The 11,237-nt window shown below is 42.2% G+C and overlaps 1 protein-coding gene across 1 annotated transcript; it reads right to left on the reverse strand.

Moving 5' to 3' along the window:
• Positions 1-3,827: 3,827 nt before the first annotated feature.
• On the reverse strand, positions 3,828-8,575 carry TMEM17 (transmembrane protein 17). Its single transcript, XM_059828584.1, has 4 exons — positions 8,473-8,575; positions 5,237-5,340; positions 4,867-4,980; positions 3,828-4,466 (listed from the first exon to the last, which is right to left on the reverse strand). The coding sequence occupies exons 1-4, from the start codon at positions 8,573-8,575 to the stop codon at positions 4,161-4,163; spliced, it is 627 nt and encodes a 208-aa protein (XP_059684567.1). The 3' UTR covers positions 3,828-4,160.
• Positions 8,576-11,237: the final 2,662 nt, after the last annotated feature.

Consider the following 11,237-nt stretch of genomic DNA (forward strand, 5'->3'; position numbering starts at 1 on the left):
AAGTCTAGTCTAGTTTGTAAGAGACAAAGGCAAGAGTGAAATGTATGATCTCACTCCTCTGGGTGCAATTCTTTTTCAGCAATCTGAAAGAGTGAATTGTTGGTATAGAAAGGTTAATGCTGTATCCCCTTTTTCTATCAATGGTCTGTTTTTTATTAAATCTGTGCCTTTATCTTATGTCTGCTTTATCAGATCTGCTTGAGTAAGGTACATAATTGAAGCCTCTTCCAAATTTAATTTCCCTTTCTTGGAATTCCTGTAACTATTGAAGAAAAAAAATCCTTTTACAAGGTCTATTTTAGACAAGGAACACATGCCGCGTTCATATTGCCAAGTTGTTAATACCTGCCCTTGGATACGAAATACTCATCTTCAAATTCATCAGTAACCTAAAAAAGAGCATTTAAAGATAATATGCCCATTCCTTATTTCTCCTTTTCGGTTAAATGAAGTACATTGGTACAAATTTCCCTTCAAATTGGCTGTTGGCCTTTCCTAACAGTGAACTTGGTGAAATACAGAACTCGGTTATTTTACGTAGACTTTTGCCCTTCAAAGATCTTGCTGGTGAAGGGAGAGCTATTGGTAGCTATCTAGATCATGAAAAAAGCATGTTTTGGGGTTCTCTGCACAAACCCTAGCGTGGCAGAAAGCCGCTATCGTACAGCTTGTGTTCAAAACTGTCTAGCTGCTGCTCAGTGAACTTCCACTAGTTGCCAGTGTTCTTCAGTTCCCTCCTTTCACCTTTGTTTCTGTAGAGGGAAAAACACCAAACCCCCTCACTCCCCAAACACCCGCTTTGCTGAATCTTAAATGCTCGTGTTCTACTTGTGAATACTTTGCGCTGCAAGATGAGTATATTCCTCCTGCTACGGGACAACATACCTGCTTATAGCTATCCGAGTAACAGGAGGGAGAGGATTTATGAAGGACGGTTGGCTTTCCTGCTGTGCCCCTTGAAGTTCTCATATACCTTTCACTGCTTCCAGTCTGTTCTGGCAATTATTCCTGAACTTTTTCATTAAAAACAAACTGAGCTTTTCTATGGCGTTAATGTTTTAAGAAAAACATTATTGCTGCTTTGCTCTTGATGCTAAAAACTTCTCCCCTTTTGTTTTCTGATTTATACTTATTGTGCAAGTACCTTCTGTAGTGTTTTCCCCCTTTTCTTCTCCCCATGTCTTTAACTTCTCTTATTTTTCCAACATGCTTATCAAAGCTTCTGTTCTAAAATTTGCTTTTATGTGTCTGAAATCTGTTACAAGTGACTATATATTTTCTCTGTTTGTTTGACATCTCACTGGTTCTTGTGAAACTTGGAAACTGAAGGGATGTTTCAGTGTGATTCTCCATTTGTTGTTCTGTTTTTCCTGAGCACTGCTGTAATTTTCTTGTCTCTAGGCACATGACGAGTAGGAAACTCATGGAAAAAATGTGGCTGTAGGCACTGAATGTGAGTTCTGAGTTTTCAGACTTCCTTCATAATTGTTTAAGCTGCTAATGATGAAATTAAAAATAGACTAGCAGGTCTGTTAGGAAGCCTGAGCAGAGAGAATGCGGAAATCTTGTGTTTATCAAATATGTTGCTGAAGCTTTACATCGCAGACTGGTTTCTACCTTAAGCATTTCCAGGCAACTCTGTTTCTAACAGTGTTTCTCTGAATTCTACTTTCTGTATCCCCTCATTGACATTCTCTCTCCCCAGCAAAGAGGTGTGTCCTTGTATCTTTGGCTCCTGATAATTGTCTTGCATGGCAATTTCAACTTCCGAGTTTCCTTATCACTAAAAGCAAGGATTTTGAATCGTGTCTCAGGGCTCTAAGCTTGGAGGCCAGTTCCTTGTTGCCAGCATTGGTATACGGCTGACTTTTCTTCAGCCTTATGTTGTATTTGTACTTGACGATAAAAACCTTCCCATCCATTACACTCTTAATCTTACAAAAGAGTTTAAAACTTCTTAAGGCTATACAGGAAAGAACTAGAAAATAGCATATCCTTTGGTTTTAAGGCAAGAGATTGGATTACTACAGGTAATCACTCTTACCTCCTCAGAGCACGGATTACTGTACCATCTCAGTGTACTTCCCTACTAATCTCCCATAGTGGGCTTTTAATGAGGGGAACAGGCAAACTACGCACAGAGCAGAAGGGATGGCAACTGCCCTGGTGACTCTTCTAAGCGCTGTCCCGGTGCTTGTCCTGTCCATGATATCAAGGACAGACTCGGAGAGCTGGTGTACCTACAGAAAAGATACTGCTTTCCCTTAACTTGTATGTTTTCTTAGACAAACTGTTGGAAGGCATTGAAAACTAGCAGTGCTCAACTTCCATGCTGCATCGTTAGCTTGTATTTCTCCAAAACATAGGTTTTCTTAGTGGCAGATATGACCTCCTTGGAGGTCTACCCTACATCCTTGGCCAGGAAGCACAGCCTTTGGTGTTAGCCCCATCATATGTGGGCTGGAAGAGGCAGCTCTGTATGGCTACCGAGGCACTAAGACATCTGAGTTCCAGTTCAGTCACTGGAGAAAATAGGCTCCAAGGTATCTGATGTTTCTGTTTGGCCTGTCAGGACCCATTATGCTGCTATCCGTTACTGTAACGGATCCTACCAAGCTTCTCCTGTAGCTCATCAGCCCTGACCTTGGCACTCTTGAGTAGTGTAATTGCGCATATTTTCATGTCAACTACAGTGTTCCCATTGCATCAGTTGAGAATGTTCTTACACAGAGTTTCTAAAGCTGTGAAAGTGTCTTTGAAATGACATAACTTCTGCTTAAACCTCACTGTCTCTCTTGCAGGCTCTAAATGTTTTACATTAGCTGTTAAAGACTCTCTTACAGAAATCCTTTTCCTGCACAATAGCCAATCCAAGCCAGTAGTTTCTTTAAAAAGAAAGGGGTATGTGCTCTGATAGTATATGCTTTACAGTAACAAAATGAAAAAGGAAATTTAGGAGGATTAATTGTACCATTGACTCATGAATTAAAAAAACAAAACAAAACCAGTTTTGGTGTAAAACAAAGCTAAAGCCCTCTTTTTTGCTAGAGGTTCTATGAGCTTTAAATATACACCAGCTTTAAGCACGCTGTGCCTTTTTCATGTTAGACCCACCTTTACATCCCTTTGAGCAGTCGGGATGTTTGTGCCAGCTCTGAAAACTGGTGACTCTTGCCCTGCATGAAGACTCGAAGGATTCAGATGAAAAATTTATTTTTACTTTTGATCCCCATCCCTCCTTGACAGAAAAAGTGAACCTTTAGCCATTACCAAAACTGGAGAAGATAGTCTAGACATTAATACAAATAACAGGAATGAGAACCTTGGTACATGCCATGGCTTGTGAGAAACAGGCTCTGCCTTCCAGTGACATAAACCAATTTTTTTAATGGCTATAATTTTGTTACTGCTGACTTACTGAATTTTCTGTTTGAGAAAATTACACCACCCTGTCTGAATGGCTTGATAGTTTAATCTTCTTTGGCTTAGCTAGACTTTAATGTGGGAGTTTTGAGGAAGGAATACTTCTTAAAATTCCATCCCTAGCTTATCAGTAAGGAATTCCTAGTGCTGGAATTACCTGGAAGACCATCTCTGAAACTGCAGTCTTTGTTCACTATCTTATCATTGTTCTTTCTGGGCCTCAAGATTTCTTGGGGTTCTTTGATGGTTTGGGTTTGGTTTTCTTTTTGTTTGCTTAACTGAAGCATTAAACATGTGCAACATATCAGGAAGAATGGAGAGAAAACTGGTATCAACAAAAATAAAAACATGTATAAAATTTATTGTAAACAACACAATTCTGTTCAAACAATGAGGAAAAAAGACTGCTTTTTTCAAAATGCCACATGACTTTGTAAAATGTAAAACCCATGAAACCTACTCTGTTGGTACTCTGAAGGAATAGTCCATGAATAGTCCACTCAAGCCAGTTATCTAATTGGCTTTTTTTTCCTTGCAGAGTGGAGCTCAAATCTCTGAGGTTTAATCTTGGCTCTCAGGCAAGATCTATTTTTTTAGGTCTCTGATGTAGGAAAGGTATTGAATGACCCAACAAAATGGAAACAGAGCTGTAGCAACATGAGGCCTGCCTCTGTTAGTTTCTCAGGGCCTCAGTGTGTGACACCCTGCCCCAGCCAGCACTTGTTGGGTGAACCTCCTCAGCGTGGGCCCCTACCAGCCATGGAAACTGCTCTCTCTTCTTTACCCAGGCTGTAAAAATCGGGCCCAGGATGTTCCTCCAGCTGGTCAAATTCATTAAGACGGAAGTGAGTTGCCAGTTTGTTTACCATTCTTTTCAGGGTGACAAAGGCTGCAATGACTTGGAAGGTGAGGAAGAGGGCAAAGATGATATGGACTGCTCGCTCCAGCGGCTGAATTTTCAGACCTTCATTAAATAGCAAGAAGAGAATTATAGGCAACTGCAGGAGGAGACTCAGGAGCCAAAATCCAGCCAGCTCAGGGACCTGTAACAGGGAGACAGCACCTATTAACTAGCAGTTGGAGATGGAAAAAATCCACAACTTTGTGGAGAAAACCACTTTTTTTAATCTTCCAAAAGCCAGCACATAATGTAAAATGGCAAAAATGAGGTAATGTTTCCATATACTGTATTTTTACCACATTTATTTTCTTCTGTCAAAACAGTTTTGGGGAGTGAGAGAGCTCTCTTCTGAGGGAAAACCTCTTGGAATGCACAAAAGTAAGTGGAAGCTGATACCAAGGGAATAGATGAGGTAGACTGTAACCTAAAGAAACAACCATCTCCCCAACTTAAATCTCTCAGATGAACTGGTAAGCTATTTTCTTCATGTTCAACTCCAAAAACCTCTCCTGCACAAATTATATATACATGCAGTAACATACCTTCTCCTGCAGATTGCCCATGTATCCCAGGTAGAGTCGAATGACCTCTATTAGAGAAGCTAGAATCATGACCGTGACCAGGATGAACTTGTAGTAATCTGACAAGATTGGATACTAGAGGGAAGAAGAGAGTAAAAGTTTCTGCTGTGCTGTTTCATAGCATGTTGTTTGTGATTAAATGAAGACACTGTATGCTACTGTAAGTTGGCAGTGTTGTACTAGCTTTCAAATACTCTTGTACCTCCAGTTTCAAGGAATTCCCAAATAAACCTAATAGCCTCTAACTCCAGTAAGCTCTATCTCAGTACTAGGAGGTGTTTGATCAGAAACATAGTACATCTGCAAACTATCACTTTCCTTCAGGACTCACCTTCAGATAGAGCATGACAACAGTGCTGAGCCACCAAAGTGGGAAAAAATAAACGTTGAAATAGAGGGACATCTGCAGTGGTAAACTGGAAACTATTTCATTATCTGTAGATAGAGAGAAGTCTTTATCACTCCTAGTTTGTTCCATACTTCCCTTCCATAAACATCACAGAAAGATACTGCTCCATCTTAATGCCCTGCGTGAAGCTAACGCTCAAATTAAATGTTAAGAAAAATATTTTTATATATCCAGAGGAAAACTTCTTACCCTACCTTAAGTTACACCACTTCCTGGACTCTAATGCAACTTTCAGTTCACAGGACACAGAATTTTTATCACTTAGTCATATATTCAAGTTGAGTGTCTGATTGTTGATTACCTGGTGGCTTATGGCTCACTCCACAATCTCTGACTGACAGGCTTAGCTCAAGTAGTGCTGTACACTGACATTGCAGAACTTAGTTGTTATTTCATTGCCATTCTTAAGAAAATGGCTGAAGTTTAAATGAGTACACACCGGATTATCATTATTTTGCAGATGATCCTCCTGAGTAAGGCCTTACTGCTAGAGAACAGGCTTGCATTGCCCACTCTTCATTTTCAAACTTCATTTAAATATAAGCATTTGGATGGAAGTGAAGTTGCAAGAAGTCAGTAATTCTTCTAGTTCTTAAGAGCTAACAATTTCAAATATGTGTCAAACTAAAACTTATCCTTTAAAGTCTGGAGAGAAGAAAACGCATTCATACAATGCGGAGAAAAGCAAATATTGAACTCCAACATGCTGGCAGTAAATTCTGTATTTAGGATTTAATAACAGACCTACAAGAGTAGAGTTAAAACAAGGAAAAATTCAAAAGGGCATTCTAAGGGAATTATTTTTAATGGGTGAGGTTTTATTGCGATATTCTAGTTAAAGTGGGTGCAGTATCAGTTACTTCAATTACCAACAGTCTCTTCTCTCATGTTTTCCCCAAATGAAGTCTTGTAGGCATATTTTCACTTGGTACTACCTGAGCAAGTTTAGAAAGTATTCATTGTGACCTGCTGATTTTTATTCAAGTCCTGTGGCCCTGTCTGTCACCATGGTGATATTTAATTGAAAATTAGTCTAAACACTCATATTGTCTCACTTCCAGCCTCAGAAAACACCTCTCTTCTGACATTGCCTTCTCTTTCCACATCTTCCAACCATTCTCATACCTGTCTCTGTTCCATCTCAGTCTGGCATCCCTGTTTCCAGTCCAGCCACATGCAGCCTGGTACAGTCTGTTCCGGAAGTCTTTATGCCAGTTGCAGAAGTATTCATGGTAGCTACTAGACTAGGTGGGAAGGGAGGAGGATTTGGGAACAGAACTGGGACAGACCTTAAGAGTAGGGTGTGAGGGGCAGGGATTTGTTATACTGAAATAGAAGGTGCAAGACAACCTATATATACTTTTTTAATAATCCTATTTTTAAGCAGCACCACTTTCTTATATCTGCAAAGGAAAGAAAATCTATAGGTACCTCAAAAACAGTTTCACTACCTACATAAAATTGTTTCAGCTGTCCTAATGAATGAATCTCTTAAACACCAGGAGGACTTTAGAGGGCACTGAGATAAAACAGTGTTTTAGAATTGTGTCTTTCAAAAAAACATGACCATCTAATTTCATGTAACTATGTTTCTGCCCTATATGTATTGGATGAAAAGGTAATAATTCACAGCCCTATTAGTTAAAAACAGAAGAGCCAACGGCTCCAATGTCAATTGTGATGATGAGAATGTTTTAGGTATGTTAAGGGTTTCATTGACACTGCATTGGTATTTGTAACTTCTGCTCGAGTTTTAGAACTCTGTTTTGGATGAATCTTTAGCAATATAAGCCAATTCTAATTCATCTTTCTACTGTGAAATGTAACTAGTGCTTATTTTCTGGGATTGCTGAAATTCATGGAAAGGCTAGACAGTATTGCGATGGCCAATTCTTTGATGCTAGGGCAACTCACTAAGATACATATGTGTAAACTTAATTTTTGAAATCCTGATCTCCAAGAAGTTAAGGGTACATTTGCAATGGGCTTCAAGGGGTTGGAGATTCACACAGGAGTTTTCATGATGGGAAATGGGAAAGAAATTACTAAAAATAGAAGCTACTCCTGGAGTTAAGAAAATACTCCAGTGCTGTTTGATATATGAAATGAGGATTTAGTAAGTGATAACAGTGTAACTACAAAAAAAATGAGAACTCCTGTCTTGAAATATGAATGACTTTGATTAGTTTTATCAGCTTGGAATGGATTTAAAAGTTCAAATTCACATGCTAACTTCTATCAATATAACCTTTCTATATAGACAGACTGTGTTTATTTTAATGTCTACTCTCCCTCCAAAGGTATGAAAAGAGGGCATGTTAGCTTGCAGGTTTCACTGGCAACATGATGAAGGAACAGTTATTGGTCCTTATGATAGACTTGGAAGAAGGAAGTTGGCACATGGTGAGCTTTAGTTTTTGCTGCTGAACTGTAGCCTGATACATGTCTTCACGCTTTAAGCATCTTGGTGTCCTAGCTGTGCAGGACTAGTGAGCTTAAAACAATAGCTTGGTTCCTTTATTTGTTCTTAGGGTTCTCCGTAAATCATTTATACTTTTTATTTTGGCCCAGGCCAAATAAATGGATTTAATCTGCAATATTTTATGCAAACTGTGTTACTAAGCTGTAAAGGCAGGTGTAGGGTGTTCTCCATACCTGCTTTTAAATCGGACGGTTCCCTGTTTTAACGTTTCAAGCGCAAACGAAGCCTTAGGCCTGCAGCGAGTCCAGTGCAGGGCGACACAGCAGCCGCTGTAGTTTTACCCCAGGCACCATCCACGAAGCCACGCTACACGCCTGACAGGGGAACCAGACCTCCTCTAAAGGGCAGGGCTGCCCTTTGGGCCCCTGTCGCCGGGGTTACTCTGAGGCCCTCTCCCGGGCCCCCTCAGCCGGAGGACAGCGACGGGGCTCTGGGGCCGGCTTCCCGCCCCAGGATGGCGGGAGGCACGGCTCTGCCTGGGGGGAACGGGGGGCCAGCCGAGGGCACCCCGCTGCGGAGGGGACACGGCCCTTCCCCGGGGCGGGCGGGCACGGCTACCCGCCCCGACGGCGGCCAGGTGCTGGATGGCGCCGCCGCCATCTTGATGCCCGGGAAACGGCCCCCCCTCTCCCGTACCCGCCGCCATTTTTGTTGCTGGCGAGCCGCCGCGCTTTACCTGCGCGGTCGCCCGGGTAGTGCGGGCCTGTGCGGTGGCTGTCGGTGAAGACGGTGCGGCTGAAGGAGCCCAGCCGCCTCCGCAGGGGCTCGGGCAGCGACATGCTGCGGCGCCGCGACCCGCCGTTGCTGCGGCGACGGCGTGTGGGGGGGCGCGCAGGCGCGGTGGGGAGGCGGAGGCACCGGCGGTTTCCCGCCAGGCGCGGGCCGGGCCGTTGGCTCCCTCAGGGGATGCGGGACGGGGCGAGGCCTCTCCGGCGCTGGGGAGGGGAGAGTGGTGCTTCTACCCCGGGGAGAGTGTTATAGTGGAGATTTCTGGGAGGGATACCAAGCCCAGAAATTTATCGTTACTGGTATGGTGTAAAAGCGTGTTTATTTGTGCTTTGTGTGTGAGAGCGGTCACTGCTGCCTCGGTGTGCACTTACACAAGAAGGAGCTTTCCTGGTTTCTTCTGTCACGTATATGTGTGCGCACACAGGAGAACGTTTTTTTTCTTGTTACGGTCACTATGTGCTCATGGTCCTTTCCTGCCTGATCAGGACCATCCGTCATCCCTGGAAAATTGAAAAAGCAGTGCCCAGCAGGATGGTCACCCCGAGCCGTTCACGGCGCAGTCAGCAATAAGTTCGATGTGCGAGAATTGCCCAAAACGGCCTCCTTTTGCCTCAGAGGTGCTGGTGAGTGCCAGCCCTGAGCATCTTCCCTCAGCTCTTACACATTCTGGTTCCTTTCTAATAACTCCGAGTGGATTTTTTTTCTAGTGCTCAGTGTGCGAGAATTGGCTAAAACAGCCTGCTTTTTCTCAGAGGTGCTGGTGAGGGTCAGCCCTGAGCATCTTCTCTCAGCTCCTATGCATTCTGGTTCCTTTCTAATCACTCCGAGTGGATTTTTTTCTAGTCTATTAGGGCAGGGTTTGGGTTTTTCCTGAAAAGGTAATTATGAAATACTGGTCCAAGGAAAGCCGTTGCAGGCAGGCTCTACTTCTGTCAGGATAAATCCAGGGGAATGACGGTGCATGGTGATGGTGAGAGAGAGGGGGGAGTAAAATAAGGATGCACATTGTCAGAACTATTTTATTACTTAAAGTGAGTATGAATGACCCTTGTTTTATGATAGAGTCAGATATAACTGCACTAGAAAATACCTTTTCCTCAAGGAAACCTGTCTGTGTCACTGTTGAGTTAAAAGCAGTGGCGAGATCAATGCAGCCTTTTTATTCTTGTTAGCTTTTGTCCCTTATAGGAGGCCCTGATAGCATTATGAAAAGTTATTAATGCAAAAACAAGTTCTGCTTGTTCTTTTATTTGGAAACTGTAGTCACCCTAAAAATGAGGTAATCTGTTCACCAGGTTTTTCAGCCCCCTTAGGGCCTGATTCCTTCAGAGGAGAAAGGATGCCATTCTTAAGTGTGCAGGAAATTATTTTCTGCATGACCAGAATGAAAGAGCAGCTTATGCCTTTTACTGTGAGAACTGATAACTTCTGTGATTTTACTCGCTTAATATGACATATCGACTCTCTTCTCCTACTCCCCCTCCTCTCCCAAAATCATATTTAGCTACTTCCCTGGGTGATCATTCTCTAGTATGACTTTCCAAACTCAATTATCTCTGACTAAATAATTTAAAGCCTAGTTTAAATTTAATTTCATTCTGTCCCACTGGGAGAACTACAGAGAAAGATGGCTAAACAAGCAGGAGTTCTGAGAAATCCATTTGGCTTTCGAGCTGATGAATGATGTGATATTGACAACAGATACTTTTGAAAGAACTTCTCCAAACGTGGGTATGCCAGCAGGAATCTGCATAAAAAGAAACCTGAAGACCTTCAGAAGAAATGAAGAGGGAATTATTTTTAAATAATGGCAGCAGATTGGAAGGGAGAAGGAATGAAAGATAACCCAGAATTTCAAGGGATGCTGTGGATGTCCCCTTAAAGGCAGGGAGGGCAAGCGGGCTTTGCTGTGTAAGTGCTCCTAGAAAATAAAGTTTTCAACACAGGTAGGGTTATCCCTATTTTACAGGTAAGACAGAACAAGAAAAGTTGAAGCCTGTGAAATGCTGTTTGCAGTTTGTGTTGAAACCTACAGAAAAAGGCATGTAATTCAGCACATCTTGGACATAAGCAGACAGATAAGTCATCCAGTGAAAAAATACTCCTTACAAAGTATCAAAACATAAGGTAAAAGAAAAGAGGGGATGTAGTTTTTTTCATACATGATGTGTCTGTACAGCAGTGACCACAGCCCAGCAATGCTACCTGGTTTACCTTTGAACTGGGTAGCTCAGGCTTGCTGGCAAGACAGCTCTACAAGCAAATAATTTAGTAAAGGTAAAAAGTCAGAGTATGTTTCAGCTTTTTTTGACTTGACTCTATCTTAAACTGTGAGGCTTCCCCCATAATCAGCATAGTTACTGTGATGCCTGCGCTAGCTAGCCTGTGTCTGGGTAAAGCAACACAAGCTGCAGTCATAGACATAGACATCGTGTTGTGTCCTAGCCAGGCACGGACTCCAAAGCTCTGAGCTGTGAACGCACTAAAGGTATACTGCGGTTTCAGTGATAAAAATCTGTGAGTGGATGCCTGCTAATTGGCTAACTACCTAATAAAAAATAGAAGAGTTTAAAGATCACTTTTATATTTGAGGAAACATTATGGAAAACAGCATTAATGCTTGATAGGTTTCTGAACTTTAAAAAGTGCAATCTATATTTGTCGTCTTGCCAGTAGGTGATAGAAATTTATTTCCTGCCGGGCTCAACAGCT

Source organism: Gavia stellata, chromosome 23, assembly GCF_030936135.1.
Source record: "Gavia stellata isolate bGavSte3 chromosome 23, bGavSte3.hap2, whole genome shotgun sequence".
In the NCBI taxonomy this organism is placed as follows: Eukaryota; Metazoa; Chordata; class Aves; order Gaviiformes; family Gaviidae; genus Gavia; species Gavia stellata.